Source organism: Magallana gigas, chromosome 6, assembly GCF_963853765.1.
Source record: "Magallana gigas chromosome 6, xbMagGiga1.1, whole genome shotgun sequence".
In the NCBI taxonomy this organism is placed as follows: domain Eukaryota; kingdom Metazoa; phylum Mollusca; class Bivalvia; order Ostreida; family Ostreidae; genus Magallana; species Magallana gigas.
Window position 1 is genome coordinate 10,012,569 of NC_088858.1, and position 19,553 is coordinate 10,032,121.

The window sequence follows — 19,553 nt, forward strand, 5'->3', positions numbered from 1 at the left end:
GAAATAAAAATCATTTACACCCGTATCCTATATTGCAAAAAAAAACCCCAAACCATGCACTATAATTGATGTATTTCTTCCATATCATATGGTGGCATATCTCTGCCCCCTGTGTTTAAGTTATTTTTCTATTAAAGATGTCGACATGCAAGATAAACATGTTGACATGCAAGATAAATATGTTAACATGCAACATAACTATGTTGACATGCAAGAAAATTGCAATCAGATAAGAATTATACAAAATCTCAAAAAATCTCAAATATCGCCAACCTGTGACATCCAGGATGCTAGATGCTATCTTTTCATGTCGACATGCAACTTATATATGTTAACATGCAAGATAAATATGCTGACATGCAACTTATTTATGTTAACATGCAACTTATTTATGTCGACATGCAACTTATTTATGTCAACATGCAACTTACTTATGTTTACATGAGATATAAATATGTTGACATACAACTTAGTTATGTTTACATGCGATATAAATATGTTGACATGCAACTTATAAGTTGTATGTCAACATAACTAAGTTGCATGTCGACATAAATATGTTGCATGTCAACATATTTATCCTGCATGTTAACATAACTAAGTTGCATGTCGACATAAATAAGTTGCATGTCGACATAAAGAAGTTGCATGTTAACATAAATAAGTTGCATGTTGACATCAATAGGTAGCGTATCTAGCATATTTGAGATTTTTTATAACTCTTATTTGATTGCAGTTTTCTTGCATGTCAACATAGTTATGTTGCATGCTGATATAACTATCTTGCATGTCAACACCTTTATCTTGCATGTCGACATAATTGATAGAAAGATAACTTGCACACAAGGGGCAGAGATATGCCACCATAATATCAAATACGATGTATTTGATTTACAATCTGATCATTTTAGATAGCTTCATGATAAGCGATGATGCCAAACTTATCAAAGGCAATTATGGAAATAAGGGATATCCGCGTAAACTATGACCCCGAGTCATGGAAAGCAATTGCAGCACAGCTCAACAATGACCATGAGGTAATCGAAGCATATCGGCACAATTACATGTATTACCTTATGTTCTTATTCACCAGTTCAACCGAACATAAATTATTTATAAAATAAAACACAAACACATAATTTATAGGATAAGCTCGCATGCGCGAATGCAACAGACTTTAATAATCGTATAATGTATAGTATAGTACAAAGTAAACGGCTCTCAGTCTCTTTACTTTCATAAACAAGTACAAGCATACTCATTCTACAAAAGAAGAAAAAATCATGTAGAAACAAAAAACTGACAGAAATTCAATGTTATCATTTGGGAGGGGTGGGTGGGGATAGTCTGTTGCAAAGTGGCATCGAACTTCGAATAACTTAAAAAACCCCGAATTCTACTTTATATGTGTACAATTCATGCGTACGGAATAATTCACCCGTAAACACCCGTAAACAGCCAATCGATATGTAATATCGACACGCCCACTTAATTCAAAACAAACACACGTGTTTTCAGTAACTTTTATAAATATATACACTAATACAACCGTCTTCTGTTTGGTTGCAAGAATTAATGTTGTAATAAATGGTTTAATTGGGACGTGAACAACATCGGGAAATGTTCGTTTTTACTACTTTCATAAAGATTTAGTTTAGATTATAAAAAAAAACACATTACAAAAACGTATCTTAATTCTTTAAAAACTATCCAAATCAATATAAAGCCACTATCACTAGCTTCTAACAATAACTGTATTTATTAATTAATATATAATATAATAACATTTATTAATATTTTTCACCACCATCACAAATTCGACCACCATCAACACCTTTTTTTGTTCAGATATTTTCGCCAGGAGATAGAGCACACTTGCTGAATGACTTCATTACTTTTACAAGGTTTGACCAGTTAATTTAAATAGAGGTTCATACAAGTAAACGCTATTTCAATACTAGTGTCTATTTTTTTTTCATTTCATGTAATTAATGCTAAATATAAATATTTATTAATCGTATGCTCAATAGTTTATGATGTTCGGTTTCCAGTATCCAAATTATGAACGCATCCATTGCCATTGAAATGATTAATTACTTGGAAAAGGAGTTTGATTTTCTACCTTGGTATTCAGCGATTATGGGTTTGGAGTAATTCTTAACGGTTATGGAAAAAAATCCAGAAAACCAATTATTTTTGGTAAAATTGCATTCAAACAACATCTAAAGCTTTGAATTGAAAATTAAATTAATATTGTGCATTTACGTATTCACACAAACATTTTGATGTCAATTTAATTTATTATCAAATTTAATTTACAGATGAGGTTCTCTACTTTAGCTAATAAAGTTCTGGAAACCATAGAAAGTAAAATTAAAGAGACAAACACAGAGGGATCTTTACAGTAAGATAAATCAACGACTATTTTAATAAGTGTATTGATGCTTGAGATACTATAGTATTGAAAAATCTAATCTGATAGTCATACTGTAAACAGGATTATTTTCGCCCCTTCTGCACTTGCAAAATTCGCTCCGTCTTGAATTCGCCCGAACAAAGTCGTGTAACAGTAAAATGATTTAAGACATTGGAATTCGCCCAATCTGAAATTCGCCCACTGACAACGAGGACGAAAAGGGCGAAAATTAAAGAAGGCGAATATTTTTTATGTATACAGTCATACGTCTTTGTTATCTCTAAAATTATCATCTCCTTAGACGCCTTTATGAAGCATTGAGTAGGGTTCTTAGACCACCCCCGCCTGGAATGGAAGGGCGCTCCACTGCTATTTTACAATCCGTCAATGGAATGGAAAAGACGTACATGTATTAGGCGGTGGTATGTTTTTTTTTTTAAAGAGAATAATGATTGGATTCTTGAAAATCTAGGTAATATTTCTATATTTGATTTTAATAAACTGTTGACAGGTTTCCCTTCTATTCATTCTGGTTCTAGTAAAACTGTACTTTTATTTTGTTTTGATCTAATATAATATTGACAAACATCGAGGTGGTTAACGATAGAAATAAGATACTTATGATTTTATACAGATATCAAACCATAGTCTTTTATTGTTACAGCAGTGTTATTGAATCTTTGTAAGAAAAGTGACAGTGTCAGCTACTGACCACCCTGCACATCTAGACAATATGACAAGGACCTCAAGAAAGGAATAATTGAAGTGTATATAATGCACGTATCTTATACTGGGCTGTTAATAAACAATTGAATATTTAACTAGCGTAGTCTAGTTTATCTATAACTTCATTTTCTGTCTTCATTTCTTTCGTTATTTTATTTAAATTTGTTACATACTCCAAAAAAATGGGGGGGGGGGCAACTCCATCATAATTCACATCTTTATAACAAAAAATCTTTGCTGCGACAAAAAGTAGGAAGGGGGGTAGTATATGCATATTTGAATGATTCTGTTGTCTGTCCTTTTCGTGTTATATGATTTAAGCTAATGACATTTCATTCTACATGAGTTTTAAGTACTTTCAATACTTTGATTTGACAAATATTGTTGGGATGTTTTTATACTTATTCTGAATTACATTAATATGATTGAAGATGATTGTGTATATTGTAATCCCCTTCCTCTTTTTTTACCCAGTTCCTATGAACCCCTTCCACTTTTTTACCCAGTTCCTAGAAAAAATAACTTTTTCTAAATGGCATATAGCTATTTCAAACAACAGTAACAAAATAAATCTTGGATAATCAAACGGACTGGACAATGACAAAAATTAATTATTTTCAGATACAACAACACTCGTGCAAGTTTATTTCACATTTTATTGCGAATAAATAAGTTTAAAAAACTAAATTAATGTACAAATATACAGTAAATTTTTCAACATTTCAATGCTCAGCCAGTTTTAGGCAGAAGTCTGTCTATAATCAGACAGAGCAAAGAAATAACACACAGACTATTTAAATGGACGGAAGAGGTTTTAAATGCCTTATAATGTGTGTATAAATAAACAGATAATTTGAAAAATGCCTAAACACCTTTGTCCCCAACATCACATTTTAGAGACGTACATGACAATCAGACAGAGAACACAACATTCCCCATCCATCAGCAACTTAGCCAAGGGGTTGCCATGTTTCCAGCACTATATTCCACAGGATCCTCATAATCCCAGCATTTTACATACACTACAGTGAACAGTCATATTTTGTTATTGAGGTACATGTAACATCTAGTTCCCAATCCCTGCATCTATCACTCTGGTTTCAACATGGACAATTTGTAAACACAGTAAATATCACAGAGAACAAAACCCTATCCCAGACATTCTATTACAGAATCAGTATGACAGGCCACCAGTTTATTGTTGTCATGGTGATGTACAAGAAGTATCACGCTGCTTGAAGTTTTGATGACAACTCACACATTTCCTCCATCTTCTGAACAAACAAGTCTACTAATGGATTCACAAAATCCTCCTGTAAATAAGGAAAAAAAACCAGCCGTGAAAATTTTATTTACAAAAATGAAAATAATGTACTGGGCAAGACAAAAAAGATAACCAAAATAAACTACTTTATAATGCGCCAATTTCTACATAAAGAAGATTAATCACCTTAGAGTTGAGAAGTTTTTCACATTTCTTTGACCAGCGTCTATCCCTCTTCTTATCTGTGCTGATGTCATCCTCCTTAATCAGATAAAAAAAAAATTAAACAAGCAGTTCAAAAACTCAGATCAATGAAACATTTAAATCAATGAAACACTCAATACAGACAATGTTGACTTGTACTACAGTGTATACCATTCTCTCTGGATCCCCGTCAGCACTCATGATATCCTCCAGATCTGATTGGCTCAAATTCAGGATGTCTTTGGCCATGGCCTGGGCTCGCTGCAGGGAGGCATTGGCCTGACTCTGCTTGCTCTCTTTCTCTCGGTGACTTAATGTCTCTTTCAAATGAAATCTTGATTGGTTCAATCGCTTGATCAACTCTTGGCCCAAACTCTGCTCAAAAAAAAGAAAAGAAATCCTTTTATATGATTCTAACATATTTTTACTGTAAGTAATTTAATATTACTATCTTTTTTTCTATATTGGGGTAGGGCATAAAAATCCAAAGACTTTCTATATTTCTTCATTAGTACTGAGTTTTCAATATACATGTTCCTTTAAATACCATGAATTACAGGATATAAAACATATCACAACCAAGAACGCTTCGCTACAAAAAAATCTACACAAGAAAGTTTAACATTACAAACAACTACCAACAGTATTTCTTGCTAGAACTATAAGATTTCAACAGACAACTTTTTTAATATTTATTTATCTTTTATCTGTTGAAACCATGTCTCCATAAAGTGGATGTTCAGAACCTCAATAAGTGTCATTGATAAACATGTATATATACACCAGAACCAGCCATGTTACACTTCCCCGATTCAGAAAGAGACAAGGACCCAAACTTGGACATAGATGACATACCTTGACAAACAGTTGATACTGCTGTATGGCATAGTATGCCTCGCTGAGTTTTTTCTGGGCTGCCTCTATAGCGGTCTCACTCTGCGAGGCAAGCCCTCGCAGCTGTTGTTGAGCCGTTTTCTCCAACTCCCCCACCGCAGACTCTAACTCCATTCTCCTGGTCTGACTCTCAATGAAATGCTTGTTCTGAAACAATAGACATCCCATATACCAACTATTAATATTTGATAGTTAAAGATTTACCATAATAAACAATTAAAATTTGCAACAACTTAACATTAGGATCATCTCTGCTTAAAAAAAACCCCCAAGGATACAACTGTTAAAATTTTTTGGAGTTCCATAATTAAGTAAAGAACCTTTTTCTCCAGCTCTGCTTTAACTTTCAAGAATCTCTCTTCATAATCTCTCTTCTCCCTAGTAACAGCTGACAACCTCTTCTTGTATGATTCCACCTAATGATTTAACATACAAAGCATTATTTGAAACCTAGAATGATTTTCATTAATTTCACTTTAAGCAAGCTAGCTACATGCATTTTCATAAATTTAACTGCTAACCAAGAAAGTTCTTGGGACACATTTGACTATGTTTTTACCTGTATTTTGAGTCTATCACTTGTATCTTGGACTAATTTAATTCTGGTCTCCATCTCCTCCTGTGAAGGAACATTAATAGATAAATATCAAAATATATCCACATTGCAACTTATGTAATTATTTTCAAATTTTTCTCAAGGAAAAATTCAAATTAACTCGGTCCTTAACAGGCAGTTGACTCACATTTGCATTTTGTTCTGACTTAGCGTTTGTCTGCGCCAGCTTTAGCTTGACTCTCTGGTCCTCAAGCAAGGTCCTTTTCTGATTATTGTCTCTTTCCAGTCGACTTAATCTGCAAAGAAATATCAATCAATTAGTCAAAAGTTAAAGAAAAGCAGGGAGCAAACCTCTGGTTGGGTAAAGAAGAAGGTGGACATCTGGTAGATGAAAGAGAGAGGTACCTCTCCTGTAGGCTTCTGATCTGCTCATGCTGTTGCTCATTCTCCTGCTTTAGCTGTCTTGCTTGATTGGATTGTCGGCATAGCTCATTGGAGGAAGCCTAGACATTTAAAATATTGAAAGTATTTAAAACACAAACAATGTATATTACAGATATAAATGTTTATAATTCAAATTTAAACATAGAATATATACAGCTTATCATGATGGTTTGTATCTCATAACCCCCCCCCCCCCCCACAACTCTCACCCCAAAAAAATCCTTTCAAATGTTATCCTGCAAGGTTTCCATATATTGTGTGCATTTTGGTCATATTTTAGGCATTTATGGAAATCAAGAATTTCCTTTAAGAACAGTTTATATATGACTGCACAAAAAGATAATAAACTTCAAAATGGCATAAAAATTAACAAGCCTGTTATACTTGTTCAATATACCCGACTGTTCAGCAACATCCTACCTTCAGTCGAGACTCCAGGATTTTCCAGTCCTGTTCTGTGTGTTTGTCTGTCGCGGTGGTGTGACGGTTTTCCTCCACTAACTGAGCCTCCAGGGAAGCTTTCTCTTGTAACACTTTGTCCATGTCAGTGGTCAGTTTCTGTGGAAGAAAAAAAAGAGGATAGTACTATACTGTAATACTTTAAGATCATTTCAGAGTGCAACATTTATTTTCATTTTTTTTTTCTTTTAGATGTTTTATTTCCTGTTGCGAATTTATTCCTTTTTGAATACATATATTAATTAATCTTTATAACAGCTGCATGATAAATGTACTTCAGTAAAGGAACAGACCGTTCTGTAGCTGCCTGTGGGCAGTGAGGACTGACCTGGATGTTTTGTTTGGCCATCCTGAGCCTCTGATTGGCCAGACTGAGGTCAGCCTGCTGCTGTTGGTTCACCTCCTTCTGCTGCTCCAAAGCCTTCACTGCTGTTCCCCGGGACTCTCTCAGGGTAGTGATCTGGAACCACACAATTGAATAATAACCACTTACTACATCTGTGAATTGCCTAAGTTTAAATTCTTTATGAAATGCAAAAATACAAGAACCAAAGGAAAGTTAAATACACATGCAAGCTCTTAAATACAAATGAAAATATATCCGTGTATTTACTAACTACCGGGTATTCATATGATCTATACTTTATATTACATGCAGTATCATCTAAAAATTCAGATGCTAAGACTACCAAAAACTTCTGCCTGACAAGCTGTTGACTAAAAAATGTTTATCGTTGCAACCTATCAGAAAAAGTTCAAAAATCTCTACACAAAGTACATTACTTGTCTTCAATTCATTTCTATACACTTGTACAAATACCTAGAAGGTTATAGTACATGAGGAGGGTCAAAAGGTGGACATACATTTCTAAACATTTGCTACTCCATCACCACTTGGTTATGGGTTGGAAGTTAACCACAAGTACATAAGATAATTGACTAGTAATTCAATCTGCATTTAGTAATACAACTGTTTGGATTCCACTCTGCTTTGGTTTATTCTAGAAAAAAGCTTTCTCCACACAATACTTACTGTAAAGGTGAGGGAGCCAACCTAACAAGGAAGTTACTGATTAATAAGGAAGGCTAAGGCCATCCTTAAAAACATGTTTGTTTGGAATTGCAGTCTGAAGGTTTCTAGAGCCAGGAGGGAGGGAGCAATTTCTTTTTTTTTCACACTTGAATTTTAACTACTTAAAAATTGGTAAAATTTAAAATTCCAATATAAAAAGAATGTTCTTTATTGTTTGCTAATAAAATTTCATCAGAGGGAGTTATTTCAACGAGGTAGGAGGCAATTCCAAACAAACAATTTTTTTTTGGCCGAACCTACATGTAATGTTTACATTAGTACTGAGTACATATAGATATGTTTAATGAGATGGTATCTACTAAAGACAAATATTGAAGAACACAAAGAACCACATGCAAAATACTATTGCATGCAACAATAGATAGACAGCATAGTATTAATATTATCTGAAGAGAAAATGGTGCAAAACTAGGAATTGTTTCCAATTTGTGCTTCACAGAAAACATCTAATATATATTCAAAGTATAAACAGAGTTGTTGTCCTTACTTGTTGGGTGAGGTAGCCCACTCGTTGCTTGAGCTGCTTTGCTTGGCGGGCGAGATGGTTGCTGGCTTGAACCCTCTGTTCATACGCTCGTTGTTCCTGAATCCGTGGAGATGGAGAGAATTCCTGGACAGCTGGTTTTAATGGAGAAGTGCCAAATTCCCTGTGTGTCACTAAAATTAGGGAGAATATATATCATTGATTAAAAGAATTTATGTTAGCTCAATTTTCGTGGTATTCTTTGGTAGCCCTCCCCCACAAATTTACATCCGCGATGAAAACAAATTTAGAAAGAATTATCTTTCTTACTAAAAACTGACGTTTCCACGGAATAGCATCCCCACCAATAAGCAAAAATCAACAATCTATGAAAATTGGGCACTACAAATTTAATTGATTCCACAGAAGTTGCTTACCTCTTTTGTTGCTGTCAGCCACTTTCATTGAGTGTGCTCGGGGGTTACCGCGATTTCGACTATGTACATTTCTGATTCCAACTCGCCTGTTTCTCAAAGATGCCATCTTAAAACTTAGTGGCCTTAGGTTGCGTTTAATCTACAAACACATGTACAAATCATGATTAATTATAAATTTTTGGAAGAAAACACTTGCATTTATAGAGATATTACTTGTATAATTTAAGTTCTTTTGATTTTATTGGTATTGGTGTAGTTTTTAAGAATGACATACTGTATGTCTGTGGTCCATGCTCTCATCGCTGTGGAGTGGGGTGTGACTGTGAGACAAATCCACAATGGCTTGGCCTAGGGAGTCACTCTCTGTGTCTTCATCTCTGCAAGAAGCCAACACTGACTCTTTAACGATTTCTCAAAACAGGTATGTACAAATAATTTCTTAAATATGCTCATGAACTTAAATGGCTGATATTAACAGGTCTCTGACTAGAGCGACCTGTTAATTTTTGGAGTGACCTACATTTCCTCAGATTCTGGGATTTCTTCCCAGCCTTCCTCCTCAAAGTTATTGAAGACAGACCTCATCTTCTCTATGCTTTTGTTCAGTGCCTTCTGGTACTGTTGATAAACAAGCACACGGAGTTTACTAGCAGTGAGTTATTAGAGTACATAAGCATTCAAATAAACACCAATTGATCAAAAATGTAAACAGCATCATTTGAATAAAAAAATTCCCACAGCTGATATATCCTGTTAAAATGTATAAGCAAAATACAAAATGGCTACATGTACACATACACTGTATATTACACGAGTATGGAGAGGATTAGCAATAAGCTTGGGAAGTACATCGTTCTACTTCTTTTCACTTTTCATTGTTAATATGGGGCCACACTCTAACACACACATATAATGTAATGTTATAGTACATGTAGTAGGTCTAACTGTAACCTAAGAACTGTGGCTTATCCCCCACACACATGTACAGTGATAAGCCTAATACAGGTTCCTACATTATACATGTTAGGTAAATTCAGATAGACCTACTTAAATGATTGTATATGTAAAATAAATATGGTACATTATAAAACACAATATGACCTTCACCTATGTCCTCTGACCTTCACCTAAAAATACTTTACCTCTTCTCCCGCTATATCAACCTAATTAAGAATCTTTACATTAAAAGACTTCTAGCTGGGTATTCAGTAGCTGATAAGAGTGCCATTTTGTATTCAAAGTTTGTCAATATATTTCTTTGATAAGCCTTTCAAAACCATGACAAATAAAACTTTTGATTAAGTATCTGAGAAAATTGCCATTTTGTATTTAAACTTGGTTTATATCTTATTGATAAACCTTTTATAACCTCTAGCAATAAATGAAATTTTTCATGTACATTAGAGCATATTTAATAATAGATATATTAAGACACAAACTCCTGTGACTTATCAATAGACCCTGATGGGAGCATTACCCTGTGGGCCGCTCTACTTTTGTTCTTGGTTTCCGCCCGCCGTGTAATCCCACTCGGCTTTGTCTGTTTGCTGCTCAGTTTGTCCTTGGCAGCCTGGAACTGTTTAGTCAGCCTTTCCTCCTCCAGTTCTCTCTCCAATCTACAGTGCATAAAGCAAAGATAGAGAAATATCGTACAGAGTTATGTTTCTTTGAACACAGTTCTAATCTCGCATGTACTGAGTGACTGACCTGTTAATATCACGTTTTAAATTCGCTGTTTCCATTCGATGTTTTGAATTTCCTTGCTTTAATTCAGTTATTTCTGATCTAAGATTTCTACAAATGTATAAAAACAAATAAGAAAACTTAAGGCTTAAATTGTACAGTCCATACATTTTTGAATTGTTGTATTTAACATGTCTGGTCAATAAATAATATATTATTCGTACCAGATACTAGCGAAACTTTTCAGATTTAAACTTGAGGTATTTTCTAAGAAATATGTAAAGATCTGTATTTTTTATATGTACCATAAAAAATATACAGCTCAATTATTAGGGTAAGATACGCTTCAGGGAGCATGTCAGTTTTTCATTTTTTTACATGTTGTTAAGTTTTCCTTATTAAGAATATTTTACACAACCTAACGATAAATTATGATAGTCATTTTGTGAAAGTTTCAATGAAACTGAAGAATTTCTGACCATTTTATTGTCAAAAATGGAAGACTAACCTTCTTTCTTCTAACAAAGCCTCTTTTTCAGATTGAAGCTCTCGGAAGTCTCTCTCCAATTTATCCAGTCGAATTGATTTTGACTGAACCTAGATTATAGACAAAATTATCAAATATAGTGCATTTAAGCATTTCCAACAGATAAAAGGATATTAAATTATGAAAAATAAAAAAAAAATTTTGGAGGGGGAAGGGGAATTTTTTATTCTGAAGAATTCTTTTAATTTTTGTCATTAGAACCTTTCAAACTGCAAACCTCAAGTTTTAAGGTTTAAATTTTTGCCTCAGTTACCGATTGGTTTCCAGCAAAGAACAACATACTTGGTACATATCAGTTTGTATTGGTATTTACTGGTATGTGTTGGTACATATTGATATGCATAAGTATGTGCTGGTACATATTTATACATATTGGGATATGTTGGTATGTGCTGGTATGTATTGATACATATTGGTATGTGTTGGTACATGTTTGAATGTGTTGGTACATATTGGTATGTGTTGTAAATATTAGTATGTGTTGGTATTTATTGGCACATATTTTTACATGCTGGTACATGTTGGTATGTGTTGGTACATACTGATACATTTTGGAAGTGTTGGCACGTGTTGGTACATGTTGGTACGTGTTGAGGGCGAGCATTGACTCACCTCTGATTTGGTCAGTGTTAACTCTGACTGTAGGTCTGATTTTTCCTGGTTCTGATACTCAGACTTCTTCTTGTCATACTGCCGACCTGTACATACACAGTGAATCAAAACAATTGGTTGTAAGTTCACACATCAATATTGTTCACTGCAATATTCGTAAAAAGATGGCTATGGAAAACAACCTGTTTTTCATTTCATTAACATACATGCAAATATTTGAATTGTGGAGATAATTTGCAAGAGTACTGCACAATTTTTAATTCTAAATGCAGAAATATCTGTTTTCGTTCAATTGCTGACCAAGGAAAAAATAGGACAAAGTATTTCCTTGTGGATGGTTATAAATATGTATCTGTTTCATTTTAAATAGTAAATGACATATTGAACAAAACGTATAATATCAATTGTTTCAAAAATAAAAAAAAGTATAAATCATTTCAATATTATTTTAAACAAAACCAACGTAAGAGAATTTATTGTATGAGCATCTCTACATGGTAGCAATTATTGCAAGGTTTCGTACTTTCTCTCTCCTGTTCAAGAGCCACTTTTAACTCATGAAGCGTTGCTGCGTCTTGGCTAGCCTGAACTCTTAACATGTCAATTTCTTCTTCCAGAGACATCCTGTGAATAAAAATCATAAATTATCTCAAATAAACAAATCAATATCTCAGAATATCTCACATGAACCACTTGGTTGAATTAAACATAAACACCACAATATTTTTCAGACAGCAAATGCAACACAATCAAATCTCTTTAAAGAGCTTGATAACTGATACGTGTATACAGAAAACCAACTTTTATTTGCGATGACTATTTTTTTGCAAAGAACTGGACAAAAACTGGTTCAGGGAAACTTTTTTCGCAATCAAGCCTTTCTAATACTCGAGGATTGGTTTGTTGCTAGAAATATTCATGACAAAAAGGCTCGTGCACACACTGAAAAAATTTGTTGCATGCGAATAAAAGTTGATTTACATTATCTACATGTATATACATGTAATACTGTAATTTGATGGAAAGTCTTACTTTTCAACCACCAAATTGCGATTTTCTGTTTTGAAAACTGCAAGCTCATTCCAAACTTTGTCACTGTTTTCTTGTCTTAGTTCTCGTGAATCTGTCCTTTTCTTTTTTCTGCCTCTCTCCAATTTGTTGCTAAATAATGTCAATATAAAATGTAAAGTTGAAAACTTGTACGTGGGAGCAAAATGTAAATTAGTGATCCATCACATTCATGTAATTAGCTATATCTCCAACACATTAGTTCCAACAAAGAACTACTGTCAAATAATTTACTAATAAAAAGTACTAGCTAGATCATAAAATTTGCTTAGCTACTTATATCCTACGCATGTTTAAGTTCCAGACCTGTTTTCATCCTCGTATAGCTTCAGCTGGTCTTTGAGAATCTTGTAGTCAGTCTGGGTACTTTTCAGACGATCTAGGCGTTTAGAGTGAGCTTTCTTTAACTCTTCCAGTTCACGATTCTACAATATAAGTCATAGTAAAAGATTATTTGTTGATAAATGGAATCAACGCCAGAAAATTCCATTTGTATTTGACAAACAAATGAGATGGTATTTATTGATAGCCATTAGGTTTTAATATTCTTTTTTTCAAATGCTGTACATGAACTTGATATTCTAATGAACAAATTCTTTAAAATACTGAGATTTCATCAGTATTTGTTAAGAGAGCTCAATGGTTGTAGCCATTTTTAGAGTATTTTTATCTCCCTAAGAAGAAAAGCTCTGTATAAAGATATAGGAAAATTATCAAATTTTAAAGCTAAATTATTTGATTTTCTTTACTAAATGTTAGTTATGGCCAAAAATATATTATGTCAAAGTTTAAGACAGATTTGATGCTTCCTTAAACACCTGTACTTATTCTTATGGATGTTGTTGTTGATTTGATATCAAATGTTTAGTGAAGAGCTAATAATATATTGTATTGATAGAATCATTGGCCACAAATTTACAAATCCTTGAAACTACTACTGGTATATCCATCAAGTTGAAGCCAACGAATGAAAACACAGTACTGGTATGTATGAAAAACAAGATGTGTCACAACGCCACATATCCCCAAGCAGGATACCAAAATTTCAAAGTAGTATAAGATTTGTTTGATTGCAGAATAAGTTATTAATCCCTGAAAATTACTAATTTTCATTTTTTTTAAAGAGGCATAACTCTGTCAATAATCATCAGACTAGAACCAAGTTCAAACTTTACTTGTATTTTCTAATTAATTAACCTTACTGTAAATTCCTTATATTATGCTAGTACTTAATTCCGCAATCGCACTGTTTTGTATCAAATTGCGAGAACATACTGCTTTGGGCCTCCACACCAGACTATAATCATTAGCTGATGATTGACTGTTAGGGCCTCCATACCTCACTTTTACCATCAGCCAATACTTGACTGTTAGGGCCTCCGCACCTCAATATTACCATCAGCCGATATTTGAGCGACCATTACCTTGAGTCTGAGCATGTTCTTAGTGTCGTCCAGCTTCCTCTCTGTCTGCAGCAGTCTATGCCTGAGGTCCCCCTGTCTGGGGGGAGGGCCATCCTTCACCCTCCTTACCGGGGACAGTGATCGCGACCTGGACAGTTCCCCTCTGCTGGACGACTTGATGGGACTCAAAGCCACACTGCGGACCTCTCTGGCAGGAGTTGAGTGGGTCCTCTCTCGCCTGTTGAGTCCAGATACATCAAACTCAATGTTGAGTTTATCATTTTCCTGTTCCAGTCTCTCTATTAGACGATCTTTGTCTTCTAATTCGTCCTTCAGAAGATTTATCTCCCTTTGCATTCCTCTTATCTTGATCTCCAGATCTGCAGAGGGCTATAAAGAAAAAAATAGAAATCAGATAGAGACAAAGGAAGGAGTAGCATAGAATATCTACATTTAATATGGTCATATATCTGCATTTTAACCAACATTTACTTATTTTCATAATAATTTGAACTATCTTTAACCTCATTATCTTCAGCTCTCTTTAGAACTTTGATTTAGAGGTGAGAAATGCATAATACTGCATGTAGTCCCTTCAACGCCCTCAATTACAACAAATAATAATGAAGAGAACAGTGCACATATATTACAGACATAAGCAGTCTGAATAAACCTTTGTCATGTAAGAAATAAACTGACTTACCCTGTCATCAATGAAACTTCCTGAGGTCCCAGGGCTTCGACTCCTCTGTCGCCGTTGGTATTCATCCACCTTTCCCTGAAGTGAGGCTATGATAGAATCCTTCTCTAGCAACTCCTGAAAGATAAAAGTTTTAGTTACAATATTATATCAACATTATTTTTTAAATATTTTTGAATGTAATATTCAGAATTTTTACTTTAAAAATATCAATTTCATATGAAACAAAAGACTCGAGAAAAATATTTCATAGATCATTTCCCCTTCAGTTTGAAGTACCAGTAGTAACTTTCTGTCAATCTCAGATTTGTGACAATTTTTTTTCAATATCCAAACCAAAACAATGTGCAATTAAAGCAACATTTTGTTCATGGAGTACGTTAAAACAACCCAATGTCACTACTGCCATCCGCCAGTGTTTGAAAAACACAGTAATCTAATACAACCCTAGTTTAATGATGAAAAAGGCGGGGAATTGTAATTGTTACCATTTCACAGATGACACCCAAACTCTCCAAGGAGCCGGATTTTCAGTCAATGTTAAGCTTTACAATTCAATTCTGGAAATGATCCCCTTGAGGTAATATGATTGTTCAATCTACGCAAAGCTGAAAACCAATTACATTCTAATAACAGCTATTAAGCTATTACATTCTTCAAGCACCTCTCCAAAAATTATGATATGACTTTTCTGCCGCAGTGTCATGAGCGTCGTACTCCGGAGGTGAGAGAATCGACAGAAGTCCCAAATTAATAAGCTTGAGGTTTCACCCTCACTTGCAGGAAACAGAAATTGTTGATAATGTAACCAGGGCCTAGGGCTTCACATGGCGAAAATGGGACTCCGGTGCTGTGATCTGACGTGACGAAAATTTGAATAATATGACAAGGCCTATGTTATACTGCAGGACAGATTCAAATGGAGCGTCGCTATCTGTCAGTACAATTCCAACTTAAAATAGCTCATTTCAGTGTGAGAATTATGAATATAATATGAAGTCTGTTCCTCTAGGCACAAATGGTTTGGCCCTAATTTTCTTCACTTTTTTTTCAAATTTGTGATCATATTAGTGCTCTCTGTCAAGAAGTTTGATTTAATGGTTAAAGTAGGAAATTACTGAGTCTCAGAGAAGACTACAACAAAACATACATATACAACCCAATAATGGTTTACTTCTTTCTGTAGTTTTTGCCATTACATACATCTTGAAAAGATTAATTCATCCAGCTTCTTTAGAAATTAGACTGTCTTGAGATTTTTATCTTTAGATAATCTATTTTTCCTTGAAGGTAAGTATTGATCACAGAAAGAACCAGTCTAGAAAGCTTACTCTGTGTACCAAAGTCTATCTTGAAAACATCAAGCAAATAAAAAAACAAAATGAATGCATAACTTGAAAAAATGTGAGCTGGACATTTCTGGCAAGTGAAGAAGACCATGTGATGTGTCTAGGAGTGAAGCAATGGAGGGAGACTTCATAAAATGGCTCTCTTGACGGTTGACAACAGAAAGCACTGCAATGTCTCTCCGTCTGACTTTCCAGTAAATGACGGAGGAATTAGTCGGCCCTCATCCTGGTGGCGTCCTTACTCCACCTAGTGGCTCCAGTGGGACACTTGACAAAGCATGTCCAATTTTGATAGCATACAAGGCATGATGGTAATTTCTGCATGTTTACCAATCAAATATTTATGAAGCTCCATTTAGTGGATAAATTTGACATTGAACTCTCTCACTTTAACCAAATGGGACAAATAAACGACCGTCTTTGAAATGTCTTTAGCAAATATAGAATATAAGTGTCAGGGACAATTTCCTCTATTGTGAAAATCAAAATCAGATCCAAGTACTTCTTGATTATTGATTGTTTTCTTGTACCGTGAGAGGAAAACACACAATCTAGTTTGAGGTCTTTAGAGGACAGGGAATTGGGCTTGATTGTCATTTTTGTATAAATGTTTGACGATGGTTTATATAATAAGCTGCTGTCCTCCTCGGAGACCCTGATCATGGTTGATGATTGATGACTATTTGTTTAGAAGCTGCTTGGATTTGGAGATGAAGCCTCTAAACTGTCCCCTTGGTGGCAAAGAAGATAGGACAAGTCCATATAATGTCGTTTGTCCCTTGTCTGATGTAGTTAGCAGTGATGCCAGCCATGAAGACCAGAATTTGATTGTATACCTATTGCATATCGAGTAATTTGCCAAGGGACAAAAATTACCAATGCACTATTCCTGCAATATAGAATCGTTACTTTTTAATTTAAGATACTTCTATTGGACTTCATGCAGACTGTGACTAAAAAATTTATCAGAATTCACAATGCAATCTGTTTTATCATCTTTTACCAAATTTCTGGTCTCCTCTATTTAATTTTTTAATTAAAAGATTTCCCCCAATAAATTGAATATATTTCTCACTGTCATAGAGCATGGCAGACAATATTGCTTGGGTGGGTTCTAAACCTTAATCTAAGTCCCACATCGCATTACAATGACAGGCAAAGCCCATGAAGCCGGATTTTGTTCCATGATAAAGTGTCACTTTACCAACTCAACTCTTAGGGGTATTTGTTGTAATAAAATTGTCACATAACAGACTTTTCCCATAATGTTCAATTTATTTCCAATTAGAAAATCTAATAGTTCCACCTACTCAAATTCACCACAGCAGTAATCAATTTTTTTCAGGGAAAAATTTTTTTTGTTCATGAGATACATTTTTGCAGACACACATACACTTAGTGTGAAAAGAACTTAAGTATCTTTATTGAATGCAGTTATTAAGGAACTTAATGATAAATCAATGTTATTTGATAAAAAGATTTTTCTTACATTTGAAAATGGTTGTCAGTTTTATCCGGTCTCAAGGGACATTTAAACTGTCAGATAATCACTAATATGTACACACTACCTTGTATATAATAATAGCAACCACAATAATTTGGCAGCACTAATAAATAATATCCATGAAATTTTAGAAAGTTCATAGCATAAACTTTGTGGCCTGAAAGGATGTCATGATAGGAAGAACTATGAGACATAATGAGGAACTTTAACTTACAATCAAAATATCCATAATTTGAACAAAACGCCCCTTTCTCAAAAGAAAAGAACCCCTGGTACCAGTATTTATCAAAATATAAGAGGGAATTAAAAATATACATGTATATACTGGAAGAATAGTGTTAGCCAGTTTTGGTACTGGCAGAATGTTTTTCAGTAACACCCAAAAAGAAAATTATGTTGTTACTTATAACTACATGTACATACCTTTCTGAGATTGTGAACATCTTGTCTCATCTCTGACTGTGCCTTCTTAGCAGACTCATATCTGTTGGTCAAGTCTTTGTACATCTAAAATCAGACAGAATACACTTTACAATACATGCAACTGGAGGGGAAGCAAGGAAAATATTTTCCTGATCATGGATCTTGATACAGTTAGGCCTTTATTAACAAACAATTAGACAGATACATGAACAATTCATATCAAAACTATACGCAGACAAAGGGTGGTTCTTGATTTTATCAGATTTTATATCTAAAAAATACAAAGACAGGCTCCCTTCCTGCCGTACTCACATCTTGTAATGAGTTGGTCTCCATACAGTAGGCATCTTCCTGGTTCTTCAACACTGTGAGAGACAGAAACAGTCAACATCTCAGTCAAACATATGTACCGGTACACCAAGCTCAGGGCCATGTAGTACTGGTCTGTCAGTGAGTCAATGATGGACAGTATGTCATACACAGTGTGCAAACTTTTTCTTATATGTTCATATTTACCTACTTTCTTTTTATTTACATATTTACTCACCTTCTCTCAGTTCCTATTCATTTTTAAAAAACTTTTGTGTTCAATTCATTCTAATGGTAATCATTTTTATCTTGCTTTTTTAACTTATTTAAACCTTCCCTACTTTTGTATTCAATTCACTTTCACATACTTTTTGTTCATTTAATTCTGACCTTCTACTTTCTGTTATAACCAGAGCCTATTCTGACAGTTCTCTATACACTTACTTTTCTGTGTGTCGTGCTGTAGACTTTGCAGCTGACGTATAAGGTCGGCCTGTTGACTCGAGTGGTCTGTCAGCTGGTTGTGGCTGTTCCACAGCTCGGACAACTCCTTCCTACAACACACCAAACAAAATGTACTTAAAAATAAGTAAAACTTAAAATTTTTGTGTTTCGATGTTTAGAGTCATTATAAGCATCTTTTAGTGAGGGCATTGCAAATGTAAATTACAGAAAATGAAACTTCTTTTTTATGTGCAGTTTGGTGTGTAAAGTCACTTTTTGATTCCTTAGTATATTTTGTAAGATTTTGAAAAGTGTATTGTAGCAAGCACATTGAATGCTGGGAAAATGATTCAATTTTAGACCTTTGTGTTTCCTTCTGGGTTAACGTTACTGAACATCATTATTGTGCTAACAGGTAGAAGTGAAATCTATGCTCTAACACTGGACCAAGTTAACAAAAACAAAACATAATCAAGAAAATAAAATAACCATGTACCTGACAGTTTCCAGCTCTTTGTTTTTGAATTCATTTTCCTTGGTTAATTTCTGTGTTTT

General features: G+C 34.3%; 1 protein-coding gene and 1 non-coding gene across 5 annotated transcripts in view; one reads left to right on the forward strand and one right to left on the reverse strand.

The window, feature by feature from the left end:
- Nucleotides 1-891: 891 nt before the first annotated feature.
- Nucleotides 892-3,183, forward strand: LOC105333923 (uncharacterized). The gene is made up of 5 exons (XR_004601321.2): nucleotides 892-1,037; nucleotides 1,849-1,904; nucleotides 2,322-2,404; nucleotides 2,718-2,838; nucleotides 3,081-3,183. It is a non-coding gene; the product is annotated as an uncharacterized protein (transcript).
- Nucleotides 3,184-3,780: 597 nt separating this feature from the next.
- LOC105333917 (centlein) overlaps nucleotides 3,781-19,553 on the reverse strand; it is a 27,166-nt gene continuing 11,393 nt past the window's right edge. For 2 of the 4 annotated variants that reach the window (XM_034468325.2, XM_020069613.3), the window contains 29 exons: nucleotides 19,495-19,553; nucleotides 18,999-19,108; nucleotides 18,558-18,610; nucleotides 18,246-18,329; nucleotides 14,973-15,086; nucleotides 14,291-14,659; nucleotides 13,173-13,291; nucleotides 12,831-12,959; nucleotides 12,322-12,422; nucleotides 11,799-11,884; nucleotides 11,148-11,236; nucleotides 10,664-10,750; nucleotides 10,434-10,572; nucleotides 10,099-10,119; nucleotides 9,477-9,574; nucleotides 9,231-9,333; nucleotides 8,957-9,095; nucleotides 8,544-8,713; nucleotides 7,997-8,017; nucleotides 7,292-7,423; nucleotides 6,925-7,062; nucleotides 6,466-6,563; nucleotides 6,248-6,356; nucleotides 6,064-6,123; nucleotides 5,825-5,920; nucleotides 5,466-5,651; nucleotides 4,782-4,985; nucleotides 4,593-4,667; nucleotides 3,781-4,455 (listed from right to left, as the gene is read on the reverse strand). The exon at nucleotides 19,495-19,553 is cut by the window's right edge and continues 39 nt beyond it. In XM_034468325.2, coding sequence (XP_034324216.2) covers nucleotides 4,369-4,455; nucleotides 4,593-4,667; nucleotides 4,782-4,985; nucleotides 5,466-5,651; nucleotides 5,825-5,920; nucleotides 6,064-6,123; nucleotides 6,248-6,356; nucleotides 6,466-6,563; nucleotides 6,925-7,062; nucleotides 7,292-7,423; nucleotides 7,997-8,017; nucleotides 8,544-8,713; nucleotides 8,957-9,095; nucleotides 9,231-9,333; nucleotides 9,477-9,574; nucleotides 10,099-10,119; nucleotides 10,434-10,572; nucleotides 10,664-10,750; nucleotides 11,148-11,236; nucleotides 11,799-11,884; nucleotides 12,322-12,422; nucleotides 12,831-12,959; nucleotides 13,173-13,291; nucleotides 14,291-14,659; nucleotides 14,973-15,086; nucleotides 18,246-18,329; nucleotides 18,558-18,610; nucleotides 18,999-19,108; nucleotides 19,495-19,553 — 3,276 coding nt within the window. In that variant the 3' untranslated portion in view covers nucleotides 3,781-4,368. The remainder of the gene's footprint in view (nucleotides 4,456-4,592; nucleotides 4,668-4,781; nucleotides 4,986-5,465; nucleotides 5,652-5,824; nucleotides 5,921-6,063; nucleotides 6,124-6,247; nucleotides 6,357-6,465; nucleotides 6,564-6,924; nucleotides 7,063-7,291; nucleotides 7,424-7,996; nucleotides 8,018-8,543; nucleotides 8,714-8,956; nucleotides 9,096-9,230; nucleotides 9,334-9,476; nucleotides 9,575-10,098; nucleotides 10,120-10,433; nucleotides 10,573-10,663; nucleotides 10,751-11,147; nucleotides 11,237-11,798; nucleotides 11,885-12,321; nucleotides 12,423-12,830; nucleotides 12,960-13,172; nucleotides 13,292-14,290; nucleotides 14,660-14,972; nucleotides 15,087-18,245; nucleotides 18,330-18,557; nucleotides 18,611-18,998; nucleotides 19,109-19,494) is intronic. The other 2 variants (XM_034468321.2, XM_034468322.2) reach the window with 2 other exon arrangements.